Source organism: Rattus norvegicus, chromosome 7 (genome assembly GCF_036323735.1).
Source record: "Rattus norvegicus strain BN/NHsdMcwi chromosome 7, GRCr8, whole genome shotgun sequence".
Taxonomy (NCBI): domain Eukaryota; kingdom Metazoa; phylum Chordata; class Mammalia; order Rodentia; family Muridae; genus Rattus; species Rattus norvegicus.
The window spans coordinates 88,987,645-89,010,542 of NC_086025.1; the positions used below are offsets into that span (position 1 = coordinate 88,987,645).

Below are 22,898 nucleotides of genomic sequence, written 5' to 3' on the forward strand. Positions count from 1 at the left end.
GAGCCTTCATAATTATACTAAAAAAGAAATAGACTTGGGACAAATTTATGATCAAGGAAAAACATTCATTCTAAGTCAGATCCAAGGATGAAACCACAGTTGTGCACTATGAAAAAGTGAGGCCATGTGAAACTGATGCTTTGAACTTATAATGAGCTTATAAAGTGAAACACTGCTTTGAACTTAATATTAACATCTTTCTGTAACTCCCCTTTTGTGTAACATTTTATCTATGAGATAATTCTTTCTTATGTAGAGAACTTTTTGTCTAAAAGCTATCAAAAGCTAAAAGCAACACTAAAACTTGTTGTAGCCATTTCTGCTACATCCAGAACATGTGTATCTGTGTATCTTTCTTCCTTTCCTATTCTCTCTATTACACAATGAATTAATAAGCTGAAAGCCTCTCACCTGGCCAGTCAGGACAAAGGAGAAAGGAACTCTAATAATTAGTCCTTTACTTAATTCCCTGTGGCTGCCATCAGGAATTAATCACCAAATGTATATCTGTCTGTCTGTGTATACATATGTACAGTTAAGAGTTAAAGGAGTTGGGATTGGGGATTTAGCTCAGTGGTAGAGTGCTTGCCTAGCAAGCACAAGGCCCTGGGTTCGGTCCCCAGCTCCAAAAAATAGAAAGGAAAAAAAAAAGAGTTAAAGAAGTTCAGAGTTTGTCGGTGGGTAGTCTTGTTAGTACCAGATAATTAAGTTTTCTTCTGCCTGTAGTATTGACCCTATTAACCAGTTGTCACTGCCACTGGGCTCATATACTGTCAGAATGACCCCAATTGGGAGTGCCATACTCCTTTTTGCTACCTGCCTTGGTTAACCCTCTGATGTCAAATCTGACTTTTGACAACTAGCTACACATGGCTACTGAGTGCTTGAATATATTTAGTAAGACAGAAATTACACTTTTAGTTTTATTTACTCTTAGTTTGCTGAAGTAAGGGTAAATGGCTAGGGGGTGCCATATTGGAGAATGAATAGTTCTCTGCAGGGTCAGGTGGAGGTTCCAAAACTATATCCTATTCACCTTGGTGGCTCCTGGTTCATCTCCTCCCTCCTTCCTGGTCCTCTTAGAATTGCCCATTTAATATTTCCTTTTCCATCAACCATTGTCCTCTCTTTCACCTCTGGTGAGCCTCTCTAGATCTTCCAAGTTCACTGTGATGTTTTGCATATGCTTGACCCAGGGAGTGGCACTATTAGAAGGTATGGCCTTGTTGGAGGAAGTGGGTCACTGTTGGGGTGGGCTTGGAGACCCTCCTCCTAGCTGCCTTGCGATGCTCAGTCTGTTTCTGGCTTCCTTCAGGTGAAGATGTAGAACTCAGCTCCTTCTGCACCATGCCTGCCTGGATGCTGCTATGCTCTTGCCTTGATTATAATGGACTGAACCTCTGAACCTGTAAGGCAGCCCCAATTAAATGTTGTCCCTTATAAAACTTACATTGGTCATAGTGTCCACAGCAATAAGACACTACCTAAGACATTCACCAAGTCAAATTATTGCTGTGATTGGTCACATTATGTTAGAGTTAAAAGCAACCTCATAGAAACAACTATGCCTACCAGAAACTCAAGACTTTGTGCCCTCATAGAAATGTGGCTTTATTTTTATCTATTTGTTTTTCTTTTCTTCATCATGGAATTAGAGTCATGTCTTAACTAAGCAGACACACCCCTTTATGACTTTTATACCAACGGTAAGAATATCTACTCTGATCATGTCTGTGATTGTTACTACCTCCCAAGACCCTCAGTGGTCCCCAGTGCTCAGACTGATGATAGCATACAAGCATAGTGAACAGGCTAACCTGAGTTGGCCTCTACTGGTTCCAGGATATGGCTTTCTTTCCTTTCCCTTCTGAGCCCTAGGTTCTGAATCTGGAGGAGACACTGTACCACAGCCATGTGGAACAGATATAAGAGCTCTGAGAAGGACTTATGCCAAGTGTTGGGCACCTGACCAGGACAGCTACTGATTCTCATTTCCTTGATCTGCAAGGTCATGTCTGGGGCTCTGACACCACTACACTATACTATATAGGAAACAAAGGGTGCATTTATCTTCTTCCTGGGAAGCCTTGTCCCTTACTCTGGTTCCCACCAGCATTTTCTGGAGAGTTCCCACTCCAGCTTCAATTCAACCATTATTCTTCAGCCCCTCCTCCAGGCAGTGGTCAGCATTTTATTCTTGTTATATTTGGTATAAATAGTTTTTTAGCTGTTGGTGCCCATCCATATATTTTTTCTGGGAGTTTGAACTTTATTTCACCTCTTTAGCTTTTACCATAATAATAACTTCTGGCAAGTATGGGTATGTTGAGGAATGACTGACTGACCAACTGACCTACTGAATGAATGAATGAATGAATGAATGAATAAAAATGCATTGGTCATCATTTCCAGAAGCTGTGAAGAGGAACCTGAGAATGAGCTGGAGTTAGTTTTATCTCCCAAAGAGTTACCTGGAAACTATTCTATTTCTACTTTCGTTCCTGACAATTGCTACGGAAGGCACCTGCTCATTCTCTTCTCTGAGTAATTAGAACCATGTCTATGCACTAGTCTTCCTTTGGTTTTAGCTGCAGGAATTCATTGTTATGTGAACCTGAGTGCTGTGGATGTAAATCACATAGTGAAGGTTGACAGCTTGAGTTAGTGTGGTATATCCCCACCATTGTGTAAGCATGTGAAGATGGTTACTCCAGCCTTTTATAACGCTGGTCTGTGCCTTAAGAATTAAATTCTGCCATGTCATAAAATACAGAGTTCATCATAGTTATGCCCTCTTCCTTAAAGGCCTGCATCCTTAGGAAACAGGATTTTGAAGCATGGAACATCCAATCCATTTTTTTTATGTTTATATTGATGTAGAGATGGCACTTCTTTCTTGAAAATCTCCCTGAAATTCACTGGGGGCTGCAAAATTTCTATTTTAAGTCAACTTTGCTAGTATCTGCCATGAACTAGGGCAAGAATTCAGAAGAATCTCAACTCTGTTAAGTGTTGTCATTGTTGTCTATTGTTACAGCCTGTTCAACTGCCTCTGGTTCTCTTTCCTGTGACTAAGTTTTTATTATAATTGTTATTAGGACTAGGGACTTGTGCGTCTACCTCAAGACAGATGCCTAAAGCTTAGGTGCACTCTGATGAGTCTGCCTAACCAAATCCAAAGGAGCCTTCCCCACATTGCCCAACAGTTCACCCAACAGAAAAGTGAGGGTTCTTATTGACAGAGATGAAGTCAGGAAGGTGAAAATTACGTTTACATGACCAACTTCTAAGAAAAATCACAGTGGCATAGAAAGAATTAGATTAGGACAGACCACTGTTATAAACCACACACAGAAAGGGCAGGAAGCGGAGGCCAGGCCTGGGAATTTTCAGCTACTTTAAGACAATGTTTAAGTTTAATTCACTGTTTCCTAAGGATGCAAGCCTTTAAGGAAGAGGGCACAACTATGATGAACTCTGAATGTATTTTATGACATGGCAGATTGCAATTATGCTGTAGTGAACACTGAAGATAGCTATTTGAGATACCAGGTTTAATTCTTTTCAATACATTGCCAGAAGTGAGATTGCTAGGGCAAACAGTAATTTTATTTTAAATGTTGGAAGACTCTACACTCTTTTTAATAGTGGCTACCTCCCTCACTTTATAATCCCAACAACAGTGGAAAGGACTCCTTAAACCAGCATTTTAAAAAATTTCATTTTCTGTGGCCTGGAGAAGACACCCAGTGCTCTGCCATGGCCTCCTCCAGGGCTGCAGCCACCACTATAAGGAACAAATGTCTGATGAGGAGGCAGGATAGATAGAAAAATGGAGTGGTACATGCACTATGGAGAGAGGCAGAACTGGAGATGAGATGGCAGTGAAATGTGAGAGAGAGGGCTGAAGTTAATAAGCTATCATCACCCAGTAGGGTCAGTAGGCTAGAGTACAGGAACCCAGAACTTATACAGACACAGACTTGTAATCTCAGCCTCAGAACGTGTATTCACACATGCATACATGCGTGTGCATGAATATGTGTTATTTTGTTTTACAAAAAGGAAAGTTGTTTTGGTGGGGCAGTGTCTAGATGGCCTTTCCTTCAGTTTCTACTCCACTCTTTGTCCCTGCATTTCCTTTTGACAGGAGAAATTCTGGATTAATATTTTTGCAGTGGGTGGGTGGCCTCATTCCTCAGCTGGGGCTGGGCCTATCTACTGAATATGGTCACTACAGGTTCTATCTCCCCTTTGTTGGGTGTTTTGGCTCAAGTCTTCCCTGTTGGGTCCTGGGAACCTCTTGGGACCCTGGCATCTGGAACTTTCTAGTGGCTACTCTCAGTTCCCCCACCCCCACTGCTACATACCTCCTTTCAAATTCCTGACCTTTCGTACTTCTCCCCCATCTCCTCCCATATCTTAACTGGACCCTCTTTTCCCCTCCCCCTCCTCTTTCCCTCCCAGATCCCCCTCTCCCTCTGCTTCCAGAGATTATCCCTCTCTTTCCCCTACTGAGTAGTACTGTAGCATTCACACTTTGGTGTGATCTTCTTTCTTCTTGAGTTTCATGCAGTCTGTGAGTTGTATTGTGGGTATTCTGAGCTTCTTTTTGGCTTATCAGTGAATACATACCATGTGTGTTCTAGAAGTACTTACTGACAGGAGCCTGGAATAGCTGTCATCTGAGAGGCTCTGCCATAGCTGGACCAATACAGATGTGGATGCTTGTAGCCAACCATTAGACTGAGTGTGGGGATCCGAATGGGGAAGTTAGGGCAAGGACTGTAGGAGCTGAATCGGGTTTATAATCCCATAGGAAGACAACAATATCAACCAACCAGACCACCCAAAGCTCCCAGGGACTAAACTACCAACCAAAGATGGAGGGACCCATATCCATCTGAATATGTAGCAGAGGATGGCCTTATCTGGCATCACTGGGAGGAGCGCCCCTTGGTCCTGTGGAGGCTTGATGACTCAGGATAGGGGAACACTAGGCCACTGAGGCAGGAGTGGGTAAGTGGGTGGGGAAGTACCCTCATAGAGGCAGGTGGAGGGGGAAGGGGAAAGGGAGCTTGTAGAGGAGAAACTGGGAAGGGGGATAACATTTGAAATGTAAATAAATAAAGTAACCAACAAAAAATTTAAAAGTTTAAAAAAAAGGAAAGTTCAGCTAAGTAAAATAAGTCAGAAACAGAAGGACGAACGTTGCGTGACTCAACTTAAATGGAGAGTTTAAATTGTCAAGCTCATGGTGATAGAGAGTCCAGTGTCTGCTACCAGGAGCTGAGCTGAGGAAGAAACTGGTAGGTGTTGGCCAATGTTTCCATCTTGCAAAATAAAGAGGAACTTCCTGAAAGTGGTGAATACACAATATGGCATCGATTGTGGGATGGTTTTGTAGAGGCAAACGTTCCTCTGCACCCAATTATATGCTTTGTATGTTCAGTTTTGTGTGTGTGTGTGTGTGTGTGTGTGTGTGTGTGTGTGTGTAAATCACAGACCAGTGAGGTGGTCTAAGAAAAGTTGCAATTCACACAAGCAGCTAGTACACAGTGGACACTCCAGGAAACAGACAGAAGGAGGTGTTCCCACTTCCACAGGAACACCATACAGAGCAGGAGGAACTTACTTTAGGGAAATTCTTCACAAACCAAAAAGTCTCATGGCTTCTTTGCTGTGCTGGCAATCGAAGACCCATGAATGATGACTTTCATTTGGATACTAAGACTGGAAATATGAATCTAGTTCATTTCCAAGATCCAGAAAAAGCTCCAGTCTGGGACATCACACACATGTCCTGGCTCCGTGCTAACAGATGAGTACTTTGTTGCTTGTCTCCATGTAGCCTTGCGTTTAACCACAGATAGTAACATCCCTGGCTACATACGTACACCTATATGCTTGTAGAGCTCTCAGCCCCTGCCATACCATTAGACAGCACTAGAGTGTGTTGAAATAATCACAATCGATTAAAACAGTATCAAACTTACAACCCAGCACCCAAACCCTCAGTCAAAGCTACCTGGTGGCAAGAAGTGGGTACGAATGTACTGGGCTAAGCCAGGCCTCTTTCCTCCGCGGCATGCTGTCATAGATTAGAAGATCCTTCTCAGTCAGAACAACCAGGGCTGGTTTCCACTGTTTCTCACTCTCTCCAGGTACCTGAAACAGAAAGCAGAGAACTGTGATACAGCTGGAGGACAGGGTGAACAGAAAAGAGACATCAGCACCCCTTCAATCAGAGGGCCAAGCAAAACGAGTGCCCTTTGTTCATTTCAGGCTTCCGTAATTGAAATGGAAAGAAAGAACTCCTGCATGATCCTAGCCATTCCCGAACATTGAAAATATCTGATGTTTCAAGGGCCCTAGATGCGCTGTCTGTCCCTCTGAGAAGTAGCATAGCCACTGCACAGCTTACCTGTCAGTCAGCACTGAATTGTTATTTCACAGTAGGAGGCAAATGCTTTGGGGAGTCAGTGCTCTCATCTCGTGCTCTAGTAGAGCACATTTATTGTGAAAAATTTGAACAAATTCCCAAAGGCACTGAAAAATATCCTGGGGAGCCATGTGTATCCTCACTGGGGTGTGAGGCTTAAGTCTTGCTCTGGGATTCCCCCGGGGACTTAGGCATGACTTTAAAATTTCTCTTCTTCGTTGGCTGTTCAGTCTTACTCAATGAAGAATACATACTTAACGCAAGGGCCGGGATGACCAAGCAGGAACAGGACAGAGAGCACCAATTGCATAATGGTACCAGATACATTTTTGCATCCCTTCCTTCCAAGGCTGAGTCTTGCAGTGATCACTGTGAGCCATTCTTTTGGCCCAATGTTGAGTCCCTTGAACTCTTCTGTCCATGAAACATGGGGACCCAGATTAAACTTGTTGGGAATGCAGAATCTCAGGCCCATGCAGATGTGTATTTATTGGGGTGTACAGGTTATATGTTTGCTCCTTAAGGATTAAGAAGCACTGCTCTAAGTTAGGCCAAAGATTCTCTTTGACGGAGTTAGCTCCTCAGTGCAGACAATTTTTGCCTAAGCCATCACTCCAGGTCTATTAAGAATACAAGTAGACCCCTGCGCCTGAGACACCGCCGGAACCTGAAGGAAACAGACAGGATAAACAGTTCTCTGCACCCAAATCCCGTGGGAGGGAGAGCTGAACCTACAGAGAGGCAGACACGCCTGGGAAACCAGAATAGACTGCACTCTGCACACATCCAGACGCCAGAGGAAAACACCAAACGCCATCTGGAACCCTGGTGCACGGAGGCTCCCGGAAAGAGCGGTGCAGATCTTCCCGGTTGCTGCCGCCGCAGAGAGGACTTAGGCAGTACCCCACGAGCAAACTTGAGTCTTGGAACCACAGGTAGGACCAACTTTTCCGCTGCAAGAAACCTGCCTGGTGAACTCAGGACACACAGAGGCAAAATTCCTCTAGGACCGGGCACTTCCTGTGTTTACCGGAAGTCCCACACCCGCAGATCCCGGCCCGCAGCAGCTCTCTGCTCCCAAACCCCCGTGGGAGAGAGACCTCACCGCCTGGTCAGGTGGGCACTCCCGAGGCTGCAGAGCAGAGGAGACCACCAACACTGCCCACCCCTGCCCACATCCCTGGCCCAAGAGGAAACTGTATAAGGCCTCTGGGTTCCCGTAGGGGAGGGCCCAGGAGCGGCAGGACCCCTGCCTGAGACACCGCCGGAACCTGAAGGAAACAGACAGGATAAACAGTTCTCTGCACCCAAATCCCGTGGCAGGGAGAGCTAAACCTTCAGAGAGGCAGACACCCCTGGGAAACCAGAAGAGACTGCACTCTGCACACACATCTCGGACGCCAGAGGAAAACACCAAACGCCATCTGGAACCCTAGTGCACAGAAGCTCCCGGAAAGGGCGGCGCATATCTTCCTGGTTGCTGCCGCCCCACAGAGCTCGTGGGCAGCACCCCGCGACCAAACTTGAGCCTCGGGACCACAGGTAAGACCAACATTTCTGCTGCAAGTGACCTGCCTGGTGAACTCAAGACACAGGCCCACAGGAACAGCTGAAGACATGTAGAGAGGAAAAACTACACGCCCGAAAGCAGAACACTCTGTCCCCGTAACTGGCTGAAAGAAAACAGGAAAACAGGTCTACAGCACTCCTGGCACACAGGCTTATAGGACAGTCTAGCCACTGTCAGAAATAGCAGAACAAAGTAACACTAGAGATAATCTGATGGCGAGAGGCAAGCGCAGGAACCCAAGCAACAGAAACCAAGACTACATGCCATCATCGGAGCCCAATTCTCCCACCAAAACAAACATGGAATATCCAAACACACCAGAAAAGCAAGAACTAGTTTCAAAATCATATTTGATCATGATGCTGGAGGACTTCAAGAAAGACGTGAAGAACTCCCTTAGAGAACAAGTACAAGCCTACAGAGAGGAATCGCAAAAATGCCTGAAAGAATTCCAGGAAAACATAAATAAACAAGTAGAAACCCATAGAGAGGAGACACAAAAATCCCTGAAAGAATTCCAGGAAAACACAATCAAACAGTTGAAGGAATTAAAAATGGAAATAGAAGCAATCAAGAAAGAACACATGGAAACAACCCTGGATATAGAAAATCAAAAGAAGAGACAAGGAGCTGTAGATACAAGCTTCACCAACAGAATACAAGAGATGGAAGAGAGAATCTCGGGAGCAGAAGATTCCATAGAAATCATTGACTCAACTGTCAAAGATAATGTAAAGCAGAAAAAGATACTGGTCCAAAACATACAGGAAATCCAGGACTCAATGAGAAGATCAAACCTAAGGATAATAGGTATAGAAGAGAGTGAAGACTCCCAGCTCAAAGGACCAGTAAATATCTTCAACAAAATTATAGAAGAAAACTTCCCTAACCTAAAAAAAGAGATAACCATAGGCATACAAGAAGCCTACAGAACTCCAAATAGATTGGACCAGAAAAGGAACACCTCCCGTCACATAATAGTCAAAACACCAAACGCACAAAATAAAGAAAGAATATTAAAAGCAGTAAGGGAAAAAGGTCAAGTAACATATAAAGGCAGACCTATCAGAATCACACCAGACTTTTCGCCAGAAACTATGAAGGCCAGAAGATCCTGGACAGATGTCATACAGACCCTAAGAGAACACAAATGCCAGCCCAGGTTACTGTATCCTGCAAAACTCTCAATTAACATAGATGGAGAAACCAAGATATTCCATGACAAAACCAAATTTACACAATATCTTTCTACAAATCCAGCACTACAAAGGATAATAAAGGGTAAAGCCCAACATAAGGAGGCAAGCTATACCCCAGATGAAGCAAGAAACTAATCGTCTTGGCAACAAAACAAAGAGAAGAAAAGCACACAAACATAACCTCACATCCAAATATGAATATAACAGGAAGCAATAATCACTATTCCTTAATATCTCTCAACATCAATGGCCTCAACTCCCCAATAAAAAGACATAGATTAACAAACTGAATACGCAACGAGGACCCTGCATTCTGCTGCCTACAGGAAACACACCTCAGAGACAAAGACAGACACTACCTCAGAGTGAAAGGCTGGAAAACAACTTTCCAAGCAAATGGTCGGAAGAAGCAAGCTGGAGTAGCCATTCTAATATCAAATAAAATCAATTTTCAACTAAAAGTCATCAAAAAAGGTAAGGAAGGACACTTCATATTCATCAAATGAAAAATCCACCAAGATGAACTCTCAATCCTAAATATCTATGCCCCAAATACAAGGGCACCTACATACGTAAAAGAAACCTTACTAAAGCTCAAAACACACATTGCACCTCACACAATAATAGTGGGAGATTTCAACACCCCACTCTCATCAATGGACAGATCATGGAAACAGAAATTAAACAGAGATGTAGACAGACTAAGAGAAGTCATGAGCCAAATGGACTTAACGGATATTTATAGAACATTCTATCCTAAAGCAAAAGGATATACCTTCTTCTCAGCTCCTCATGGTACTTTCTCCAAAATTGACCATATAATTGGTCAAAAAACGGGCCTCAACAGGTACAGAAAGATAGAAATAATCCCATGCGTGCTATCAGACCACCACGGCCTAAAACTGGTCTTCAATAACAATAAGGGAAGAATGCCCACATATACGTGGAAATTGAACAATGCTCTACTCAATGATAACCTGGTCAAGGAAGAAATAAAGAAAGAAATGAAATACTTTTTAGAATTTAATGAAAATGAAGGTACAACATACCCAAACTTATGGGACACAATGAAAGCTGTGCTAAGAGGAAAACTCATAGCGCTGTGTGCCTGCAGAAAGAAACAGGAAAGAGCATATGTCACCAGCTTGACAGCACACCTAAAAGCTCTAGAGCAAAAAGAAGCAAATACACCCAGGAGGAGTAGAAGGCAGGAAATAATCAAACTCAGAGCTGAAATCAACCAAGTAGAAACAAAAAGGACCATAGAAAGAATCAACAGAACCAAAAGTTGGTTCTTTGAGAAAATCAACAAGATAGATAAACCCTTAGCCAGACTAATGAGAGGACCCAGAGAATGTGTCCAAATTAGCAAAATCAGAAATGAAAATGGAGACATAACAACAGATTCAGAGGAAATTCAAAAAATCATCAGATCTTACTATAAAAGCCTATATTCAACAGAGCTTGAAAATCTACAGGAAATGGACAATTTCCTAGACAGATACCAGGTACCGAAGTTAAATCAGGAACAGATAAACCAGTTAAACAACCCCATAACTCCTAAGGAAATAGAAGCAGTCATTAAAGGTCTCCCAACCAAAAAGAGCCCAGGTCCAGACGGGTTTAGTGCAGAATTCTATCAAACCTTCATAGAAGACCTCATACCAATATTATCCAAACTATTCCACAAAATTGAAACAGATGGATCACTCACGAATTCCTTCTATGAAGCCACAATTACTCTTATACCTAAACCACACAAAGACACAACAAAGAAAGAGAACTTCAGACCAATTTCCCTTATGAATATCGACACAAAAATACTCAATAAAATTCTGGCAAACCGAATCCAAGAGCACATCAAAACAATCATCCACCATGATCAAGTAGGCTTCATCCCAGGCATGGAGGGATGGTTTAATATACAGAAAACCATCAGCGTGATCCATTATATAAACAAACTGAAAGAATAGAACCACATGATCATTTCATTATATGCTGAGAAAGCATTTGACAAAATTCAACACCCCTTCATGATAAAAGTCCTGCAAAGAATAGGAATTCAAGGCCCATACCTAAACATAGTAAAAGCCATATACAGCAAACCAGTTGCTAACATTAAACTAAATGGAGAGAAACTTGAAGCAATCCCACTAAAATCAGGGACTAGACAAGACTGCCCACTCTCTCCCTACTTATTCAATATAGTTCTTGAAGTTCTAGCCAGAGCAATCAGACAACAAAAGGAGATCAAGGGGATACAGATCGGAAAAGAAGAGGTCAAAATATCACTATTTGCAGATGACATGATAGTATATGTAAGTGATCCCAAAAGTTCCACCAGAGAACTACTAAAGCTGATAAACAACTTCAGCAAAGTGGCTGGGTATAAAATTAACTCAAATAAATCAGTTGCCTTCCTCTATACAAAAGAGAAACAAGCCGAGAAAGAAATTAGGGAAACGACACCCTTCATAATAGACCCAAATAATATAAAGTACCTCGGTGTGACTTTAACCAAGCAAGTAAAAGATCTGTACAATAAGAACTTCAAGACACTGAAGAAAGAAATTGAAGAAGACCTCAGAAGATGGAAAGATCTCCCATGCTCATGGATTGGCAGGATTAATATAGTAAAAATGGCCATTTTACCAAAAGCGATCTACAGATTCAATGCAATCCCCATCAAAATACCAATCCAATTCTTCAAAGAGTTAGACAGAACAATTTGCAAATTCATCTGGAATAACAAAAAACCCAGGATAGCTAAAACTATCCTCTACAATAAAAGGATGTCAGGGGGAATCACTATCCCTGAACTCAAGCAGTATTACAGAGCAATAGTGATAAAAACTGCATGGTATTGGTACAGAGACAGACAGATAGACCAATGGAATAGAACTGAAGACCCAGAAATGAACCCACACACCTATGGGCATCTGATTTTTGACAAAGGTGCTGAAACCATCCAATGGAAAAAAGATAGCATTTTCAGCAAATGGTGCTGGTTCAACTGTAGGGCAACATGTAGAAGAATGCAGATTGATCCATGCTTATCACCCTGTACAAAGCTTAAGTCCAAGTGGATCAAGGACCTCCACATCAAACCTGATACACTCAAACTAATAGAAGAAAAACTAGGGAAGCATCTGGAACACATGGGCACTGGAAAAAATTTCCTGAAGAAAACACCAATGGCTTATGCTCTAAGATCAAGAATTGACAAATGGGATCTCATAAAACTGCAAAGCTTCTGTAAGGCAAAGGATACTGTGGTTAGGACAAATTGGCAACCAACAGACTGGGAAAAGATCTTTACCAATCCTACAACAGATAGAGGCCTGATATCCAAAATATACAAAGAACTCAAGAAGTTAGACCGCAGGGAGACAAATAACCCTATTAAAAAATGGCGTTCAGAGCTAAACAAAGAATTCACAGCCGAGGAATGCCGAATGGCTGAGAAACACCTAAAGAAATGTTCAACATCTTTAGTCATAAGGGAAATGCAAATCAAAACAACCCTGAGATTTCACCTCACACCAGTAAGAATGGCTAAGATCAAAAACTCAGGTGACAGCAGATGCTGGCGAGGATTCGGAGAAAGAGGAACACTCCTCCATTGTTGGTGGGATTGCAAACTGGTACAACCATTCTGGAAATCAGTCTGGAGGTTCCTCAGAAAATTGGACATTGAACTGCCTGAGGATCCAGCTATACCTCTCTTGGGCATATACCCAAAAGATGCCCCAACATATAAAAAAGACACGTGCTCCACTGTGTTCATCGCAGCCTTATTTATAATAGCCATAAGCTGGAAAGAACCCAGATGCCCTTCAACAGAGGAATGGATACAGAAAATGTGGTACATCTACACAATGGAATATTACTCAGCTATCAAAAACAACGAGTTTATGAAATTCGTAGGCAAATGGTTGGAACTGGAAAATATCATCCTGAGTGAGCTAACCCAATCACAGAAAGACATACATGGTATGCACTCACTGATAAGTGGCTTTTAGCCCAAATGCTTGAATTTCCCTAGATGCCTAGAACAAATGAAACTTAAGACGGATTATCAAAATGTGAGTGCTTTACTCCTTCTCTAAAAGGGGAACAAGAATACCCTTGGCAGGGAAGAGAGAGGTATAGATTAAAACAGAGACTGAAGGAACACCCATTCAGAGCCTGCCCCACATGTGGCCCATACATATACAGCCACCCAATTAGACAAGATGGATGAAGCAAAGGAGTGCAGACCGACAGGAGCCGGATGTAGATCGCTCCTGAGAGACACAGCCAGAATACAGCAAATACAGAGGCGAATGCCAGCAGCAAACCACTGAACTGAGAATAGGACCCCCGTTGAAGGAATCAGAGAAAGAACTGGAAGAGCTTGAAGGGGCTCGAGACCCCATATGTACAACAATGCCAAGCAACCAGAGCTTCCAGGTACTAAGCCACTACCTAAAGACTATACATGGACTCACCCTGGACTCTGACCTCATAGGTAGCAATGAATATCCTACCTATCCTCATAGGTAGCCAGTGGAAGGGGAAGCCCTGGGTCCTGCCAAGACTGAACCCCCAGTGAACTAGTCTGTTGGGGGGAGGGCGGCAATGGGGGGAGGGTTGGGAGGGGAACACCCATAAGGAAGGGGAAGGGGGAGGGGGATGTTTGCCCGGAAACCAAAGAATTATTATTAAGTATTAAATAAATTAAAAAAAATACTCAATGTAATAAAGATAAAAAAATTAAAAAAAAGAAATTCTCTTTCAAAAAAAAAAGAATACAAGTAAACCTAAGCATAAGCCCAATTCATATTATTGCTCATTTCTCCTCTTCTGCATTTTAAAAGTATGTGTGTATTACATATTTATTTCTTTATTTTCCCCATGCACTCTTTAGCATGCATTTGGAGGTTGGAGGACAATTTGCAGGAGTCAGTTCTTTCCTTCTACCATGTGGGTTCTAGAGATCAAATTTATGTTGTTAGGCTTAGAGTTAACCATCTTAACCTGCTAAATCACCTTGTCTGCCTGTTCCCTTCATTCTAATAATCTATCATTTATATATACCTATACTGTATATATATATGTATATACATATATACATAAAATCGTTACTATATATGTATATAATATAACTATTACTATATGTTTAAATAAATTTTTACATATTGATTGAAATGCATTTTCATTTCTATATACTGCTATATTTTTCTCTTGAGACAGAGTTTCACCTAGGCTGCCTCCTCCTGCCCCAACCTCTTGCGGGCTAAGATGACAGACTTACACTATGATGCCTGGTTGCAGTGTCACATTAAGTACCACAGAGAAATCTGCACAGAGAGGGAGACACATGCATGTATGCATGTGGCCTCTTTTCCCACCAGCACCATGGCCAGTAGAGTGTCCAAAGTAGCGAAAACGTGGAGCATGGATCCAGCTCAGGTTGACTTTTCTAAGTTCTCTGTGTAACCTGAGGACAGCTCTGGTGCTCATGAGTGGTCTTCTGTTGCTTCCCTGCCGATGCTGAGAAACACACATACCCCCAAAGGTGAACAATGTGGACCCTGCAGCCAGGAAGCCAGAGCACCAATCCTGCTCCACAGTTTGCTAGCTGTCAATCATCTGGTTCCTCTTGTATTTTAGTTCCTGCATGTGTAAAATGCTCAGCCTCTGAGAGCAGAGGACGGTGTGAAGATACGCTAGTTAACATCTGTAGAAGGCTTAATGCAGCACAGAGCATGCACCAGCGAGGTACCAGATGAGTAGCCTGATGCTACTCAGGTGATTAAATGGGGCAGTGAGTATGATGTGCTTAGCAGCTGACAGGTGACAGAGACATTGTATGTAGTGCATCTATTAATTTTTAAAAGCAATGTTGAAAATGTGTGCTTTAGACATAGAATGAATAAAATGAAGACAATGTCTTTCCTGGGGGGTAATTGTAAGACAAATCAATGATACCTTTTATAGCATCAATGTAATGTTTTCCCCCTACTTTTCCCAAGCTCCCTGCCCTGGAAGAACTCTTCTTTAGCATTTAATACACTGCTGCTTTCCAGCAATTCCAAACCAAGACTTGCTTCCTAAAGAGCAGCTCCACCTTACTTTGTGTAAAGCTATTTATACTAGAATGTGAATGACTGCCTGGTGGTTTATCTCCTCCCCCTTTAGTATTTTATGCACACCAAAAGTATCTACCTTTAGCTTATTGATTTCACACCACTTTTCTACAACAGAGCAAGAACATCTGCAAAAGATCAAAGTAGATTGAGAAGGAGAAGTCCCAGACTCTACGAGGAGAATGAGCTATGCATCTCAAGGCAATTCAGTTGTGGTTTGGGGAAATAGATGGAAATAAAATTTTCCAACCTCTACATTGAACTTAGTAAATTACCTTTCCAGGTCATTAACTAGGACTGGAGAAATTACAAAATGATTCCCCCAGTGTGGCTATTTTACCTACCTAGTCAGCTCTGACCCATTAATGTTGACTGAAATCAGTCATTTAGATATGAACATGAAAAAAATCATGATTCTTCAGAAACAATTTGAAGTTTTCAGAATGAACCTGGGCGGTAAGTACTTATTAATGGCGGCAGGCCGATCTCTGACCCATGAGGTCACAGCGACATAGCAATGTGTCCAGGAATATGCATAGGTTTGAACCTTTCCCGAGCCCTACATACTTGATGGTTTATTCAGGTTACCTATGTGATCTCTTAAAATAGACTGTAAGAAAACTCTGAAGGGCTATTTTCCACCACCACCATGTGTAGATCTGTTGTTTTCATACTGTATAAATTCTTCAGAGCAGTAGGCTGCCCACAAGAACTTTGCAGGGAAAAAAACCATAGGGAAGAATCGGATTTTGGATGTCGGGGAGATGGCATAGTGGATAGAGTGGCTAAAGCATTTGCTATGCAAGCATCTGAATTTAAGTTCTAATCCCTAGGCCAACACAGGAGTAGGGTAGGCATAGATGCTACCAGTAATCCCAGCATTCAGAGGTCACAGCCAAGGAATCTCTGGAGCAAGCTGGCTCTTGGCATGCTTCAAGTACATCAAGACACTCTGCCTATTAGAGTAGAAAGCAACTGGAGAAGAAATGTTCTTGGGCTCGTGTGTATACTCAGTGAATATGCCTCTCTCATAGGTATGGCATACCCATGAAAGGGAAAAACAAAACAAAGAAGGATTTTGACAAAAAAAAAAAAAATCTCCCTATGAAACCCACACTGAAGCCCTGGAAGCATATTTTATTTATTTATTTTTGTTCTTGTTGGTTAGACTCAAGTATTTGTGCTATTGTTCTGGTGACAGCTTCTACTAGAAATCTATTCTCTCTGGCACCCAGACATAGGCCAGTGTCAATGCAACAGCTCTGGGGTAAAGCGTGATGTCACGTCTGTAGTAGCCTTAGCATTGTCCACCTCCACCCTGCATTCAGCTTTGGAAGCTGTAATTGTCAGTTTCTGACGCACTCGTGGCATTTATAATAAAGACAGAGAAGCACAGGCCACGGGAAGGGAAGACAGTCCATCCTGCAGGGCCTCCGAAGTGGTGTCCTGGTGAACAGAGCCATTCTCACTTCCACACAGCATCTGAGGACAGATTTGCAAACTGGTACAAAGGATGGCAGGAGTGGTGAGAACTGACTGGAAGTAGAAAACAAAAAGTGGAAACGGAGAGAATTGTGGCAAATGAAGCTCTTGGGACTCATTCCCAATGGGTCCCCAAAATCAAGTTCAGGCTTTGCAAACTTTGTGAACTTGGGTCCCCTGTTTAGATTAAACTATAAAATAGATCTTTGTGAAAAACCACAGGCAGTTGGTGTGGGGTTGTGTGCTGGTGGGGTGCTGACACCTCATTAACTTTAAGTCTTTATCTGTTACCCCTGAGAGTGGTTCCTATTTATCCCGGAATAGCATTTGAAAGACACTGACCTTGTCACCTATGAAATATACAGAATATTCTTCCAAAATGACACTTTTATCAACACCTTTTGAGGCTACTTCCTTAGAAGGGTGGCTACTGTTAATACAAAGTCAGTCTTTAAGATAAAAGAAGTTACTAATAATACCCATGGAGGGTATCACAGAGTGCCTTGCACAGCGAGCAAGTAAATCTTAGTATTAGCTAGAGTGACTATTCGCTATTAAGAAGTATAGTGATGGCAGATTCAAGATATGGATGGACTGGAACAAGGACTTCATGCCTCTCCTGACTTGATGTCCTCGTTGGCCAATGAAAAAGTGGGTTTGAGTTAGTGTTAATGGTCTTCAAAGTTCAGTCATTTTAAAACTCCCTCTATCTCTCTCTGTTTCTCTGTCTCTCTCCCTTTCTCCCTCCTTCCTCCTCCCTCTCTCTTTCCTTCGTGTGTGTGTGTGTGTGTGTGTGTGTGTGTGTATACACCTGTGGAGATCTGGAGGTCATACAATACTTAAGGGAATTGGTTCGCTCCTGCCACAATGTAGGATGCAGGGGTTGAACTCAGATCTTTCATCTTGGCAGCAAGCACCTTTAGCCACTGAGCCATTTCACCAGTCCTGAACTCAATTTTTTCCTTTTGATTTAAAAGTCTCTGCTATAAAGCCACAAGGATTCTTGCTTTGTGATTCCTCTTTGTTTCAGGTCTCTTTAATCCCTCACGTGACTCGGTCTTCCCAACACTCATTTCCTACTTTCTTTTTAAGCAGTAGTAGTAGAACACATTCATGATCTTTGGAGTTAAAAAAAAAAAAGACTTGCTTCAAAATCTTGTTCTGCCACTTCCCAGCTGAGGAGGTATGAACAGAGTCCTGAACTGCCAGGTAACTTGTCCCCCAGACACTGAAATGGCCTCCCTACACACACACTTTGTGAAGACAAAGTGAGAGAGGTAGGGTGGGTGCTGAGTGTGCTGTGCTATCCCTGTGCCATGCTTTGCACGGCTCTGGGGACTGACCTAACTAGGCTGGTGAGTGAATGAGGAAAAGACAAACACATGGGAATATAGAAAAGCTGCGATGGGGTGGTCTGGGATATCTGGGTGAGGAGCCACAGCATCCAGGGAGCTCAGAGTGTTTATTATATACATTTGGGCAGGGAGGCAGGATTACTACATAAATATAAACAAGCTGGGAGGGTTACTGTGCATAGCTGAGCAAAGAGGCAGGTTTAGCTCGCCTCAGTAGGCACCGTCTCTGTAGGGGAGCACTCTTCAGGCTTTAAACGTTCGAGGATGGAGAGCTATGTGGATATTTCCTATGTCCACTGTCAATAATCACAGTTGGACCCAAAGGTTTTACTATCTTCTGAGTGTCATCCAGGGAAGGATTAGCCACTCCTAGAGGTCTGAGGCATTGGGGTCCTTGACATGGCCTTGCCCAAGTCAGACAACAGACACTTTCCGAGCACTTCTTATTTCTTGCACTCCCATATCTCTCCTGGCTGCACTTTCTTTCTTACGTGAGCAGCTTAGAAACAAAGACCCAAATGTAGGGACAGTGACTGATAGCAAGGGAGAAAGTTCTGGAAAAGTTCATGACAATTTTTGAATTGGAGATGCTGGTTATCTTCGCTAACTCTTGATTCGTCTGCTTCCCTCGGGTTGCCAACTCTTTGGAACAAAGGAAGAGATACCAGTGTAATAATAATCAGCATTTATCAGATTCAGAATGCTTCACAGACACCAGGTAATTAACCCCTGTACCATCTTCAGGGACGCTGTTACAGATGGGACACAGGCAAAGTGCTCAGCAAGGCTGCTCACATCTCCAACTTCTAGCTCTGGCTAAACAATATGGAGGATCTAGCAATCAGGGGCCATGCACAGTTAAAGAAAGGAAAACAGGAAGGCAGAAAGGACGGCTTAAATTTTAAAGAAAGGGACATGGGGAGATGACTTAAAACACTTGCTGTGCAAACCTGAGGAGCTGAGTTCAGATTCCCCACACTGTAACAAACAGATGTGATGGCTTACATCTGTGATCCTCATCCAAGGGAGGAATGGGATTCCTGTGACTCACTAGCCATCTAGTATAGCTAATCGGTGAGCTCCAGGTTCAGTGAAAGATGTCTAAAAACATTCAGGTTGAGAGTGCTAAAAATAACAACATTGACCTCTGGCCTTCATATGTACATGCATCACACACACACACACACACACACACACACACACACACACACACACACACACACACGTCTATGCAGGAAACTAGGCAGAGGAGACAGGCCTGGCAACTAGAAAAAGAAGGTATAAGAAAGTATTATCCAGACCAAATGTGGATGAAGATGTGGTGCCACTGAAATTCTCATATTTGTTTGGAATGCACAGTATAGGGATTTCTTTGAAGGTCAACATGCACATATCATTTTGACTCAGCTACTTCTTGCATTTGTATGAAGCCAAGAGAAATTAAAATATGTGGCTGTACATGATGCTTAATTTTCACTGTAACTTGACCATGGATTTAGAATCATCCAGGAGACATACCTTTGGGCACAATAGCATTTCAGAGAAGTTTAACTGAGGAGAGAAGACTCATTTGGAATCAAGACACCACCGTCCCATAGGCTACCATCCAAATCTCAATAAAAAAGAGATAACAAGTGCACTACCAAAATACATCTCTCCTTGTATCCTGCCCATGGACAACGTTGAGCAGGTGCTTCAAGTTCCTGTTACCATGCCTTCTCTACCACAGTGGACTGTGAGCCAACACATACCCTCTTCCTTCAGTGGCTTTCACCAGAACTTTTGTTCCAAAAATGAGAAAAGTAACTAACATGCCATAGAAATACATAGGGACAGCCTTAACATTATTTTAAATATCTGTGTTCCCCAGAACCAAATTCTATCAATAGATGAATACATAAACAGATGCTATATATCTATATAATGCTATATATCTATATAATGCTATATATCTATATAATGGGGAAAGAGGGCAAACAAAAATCAAAGAATGAACTATTCATAAATTCTATAACATAGATACATTCAAATAATTTTGCAATGTAAAAGTCAGCCACATATAAACTATATGTGGTGTATCATTCAATTTATACAGAGTCTAAAAATATAAACTAATTCATTGTATAGTCATCTCTTGAGGAAGAAAAAAATTAGATATTGTTGTTTGGAAAAAACAGTTTCAAAATACTAATACATTACAATAAACTTTGCATTTTCCTAAGATATACACACGAAGAATTATCCATCGAGAATGGAATTCTAGGTAGTTTTGTTTCATTAGTTTACCATAAACCATGAACAAGCCTTGCAAATTAAATGATTAAATATTGTAGTAAAATATTTTAGAGAAATGCAGCTTCTCCCAAGATTGCCGAGAGAAGGGTACTGATGTAAGACTTGAGTTTACTGTTTAAACAAGATCACAAAATCATTGGACTCCCTGGGAGTCATGACACCCTGTTCCCAGACTTCCTAGGGAGGAAGAGAGACAGGGAATCCATCATCATCAAGGGGCTGAAACCCAAAGCATTTCAGAGTTCCTTATTCCCTCTCCACATTTGCAAGCAGAGTTGATTTCTTATGAACTGTTGTATTTACCGAGTGTGTGAGGTCAGATGCTAATACTCTCTAACAGGGACCTTTGGTGACTCTATTAGAGGTAGCGTTGTGTTCAGTGGGACTTCGTAATGGAACCAAGCTCAGGGCATAGCACATGTCCATTGAGATAGGCATGCAGCTTGGTTTTAAATCTCCTTTCACTGAATCACATTAGAGAGAGATGAGTTGTGGGGCTCAGCAGAATCTGTTCTCTTTACCGAGCCACTCAGTACCCAGGGCCATGCCAATCCTAAGAACTTGGTCTTTCCACAGCTTGCCTCATCTGTTTGCCACTAAGCTGCAGCACACTCTATGGGATTCTAGCTCGTTCTCTCATGCAAAAAGAAAATGGTATTGGATCCCCTGTGGTTTTTTCCATGTCTACCTGTGAGTTCAGGATATGCGGTTAAGTCGGACTAATACCCCAGACCCATTTTCCTGGTGAGACTGTGACTTATCCAACATTTAGGAGGGTTATACACCAGCTTTTCTCAGCCATGAAACCGAATGGAAACCGAATGGCAGCCTTGCTGCCACTTACTATGTATGGGGAGGAAGAGTACCTCCCTCCCTTCTGTTCCTTTGTCCACCTTCATCTAATTAATTTCCTTCAGCTACAGAGGTGTCAGTAGCCTGATTATTCCGATGGATGAACTATATTCAAATGTGTTTTAGTGATAGGCATAGTTACTCTCGTCTGGAGCCCTTGTCTGTAGTCACCATCAAGTCTCCGCAACTGCACAGCTAGAGAACATACACTGAGCCGATCCTAGCCTGCCATTACTTCCCTTTGCAGACCCAGTATTCTGGCAGGCACAGCAGGGAAACATGACATACCACTTAGGGGTCAAGTTCTAAAAGGACTCATGATGAACCTGTGGCCCATGGTATGTGTGCACCCTAGGAGAGCTATGAATGAGACCTAGCACATGGTTTGTAAACTTTCCTAAGACATCATGAGAATTCTTTCAAATCAATTATCTTGTTCTCGAGCACAAATTTCATACAGAAAATGCCAGTTAAAATGTTGGAGCTGGTCAGAATTCTTAATACATGATTTACTGTTAGCAAGCACTTCATATGGATCTAGGTTGGAAACAAGAGTAAAGAAAAAGGATGGATTGTTATTTTTATCCTAAATCCTATTCCGAACCACCATGTTGACGCTCAGAGAAATCGTGGCCATGAGCTAGGGCTCTGTAACGGGTTCTATTGTGTATCCATTTTGTCATCCACACTTTGAACAATTTGTAACTAGAAGTTTGGTTTTTCCAGAGAAACCTCCATGGCCCTAAAATCCTCTTCACCCCCCAGACTCAGTTTTCTGCATCTCCACTTGTCTGCCCTGGAAAACTTCTCCCAGATCACTCAGTTTCAGCCCTGAAAAACCCTCGAGGCATCTATCCGGTTTAGAGTCAAATGCATGTTTGTTAACCACTATCAGTGCCCTGGACCACCAGGAAACGTCCTGGGCCCTCTTGCAGGGTGTGACCACTTTTTTTTTGGATAGTTTTAAACATGAGCTGTTTAGAATGAAGACCTATGGCTTGCATGAGGATACTTTCTTTCTATTACTTAATAATGCCTCATTCTTCCCAACCTGTGAGCACCTCCTTTTAATCTTGTTTACTCATTGCTTAGCTCCTTCTTTTCCCAGGAAATTCCAAAAGTAAATTTCAAAACCATGCGCTGCCTGAATTATATGATCTTACTGGACTAAGAGTGAGATTGTTTGCAATTTGTTAAATCTTTGGATCTTCTATAAACAGTAGTAAGTTAAAAGGGCAATTGAGAGAAGAACCTTGGGAGAGAACTTGGGCACATTTATTGGATTGAGACACGTAAAGCTGGGGGCCTAAATGTTTACAGCAGGAAAATAATTCTGTTCATCAGCGGAGAGTAAGAAGTGTGTGTGGGGGGGGTGAGGGGGTTGTTGCATAAGAGAGCCTGTGCCAAGATCAGCACAGTTCCCCCAATCCATAAACTGAAATGGTATCGCTCACACTGTTATCTTTGTGGAGACAGGGCCTTTGTGGATGCAATTTATTATGTTAGGATGAATTTCTATAGGACAAGGTTGGACTCCATATTAGTGACAGAACACCTGGCAAGAGTGGACTT

The 22,898-nt window shown here is 42.3% G+C and overlaps 1 protein-coding gene across 1 annotated transcript in view; it reads right to left on the reverse strand.

Annotated features, from left to right (window-relative positions):
• The window catches only part of Sntb1 (syntrophin, beta 1), a 268,376-nt gene that overhangs the window by 37,003 nt on the left and 208,475 nt on the right, over window positions 1-22,898 (reverse strand). Inside the window, exon 4 of the mRNA NM_001130542.1 lies at window positions 6,029-6,168. Coding sequence (NP_001124014.1) covers window positions 6,029-6,168 — 140 coding nt within the window. The remainder of the gene's footprint in view (window positions 1-6,028; window positions 6,169-22,898) is intronic.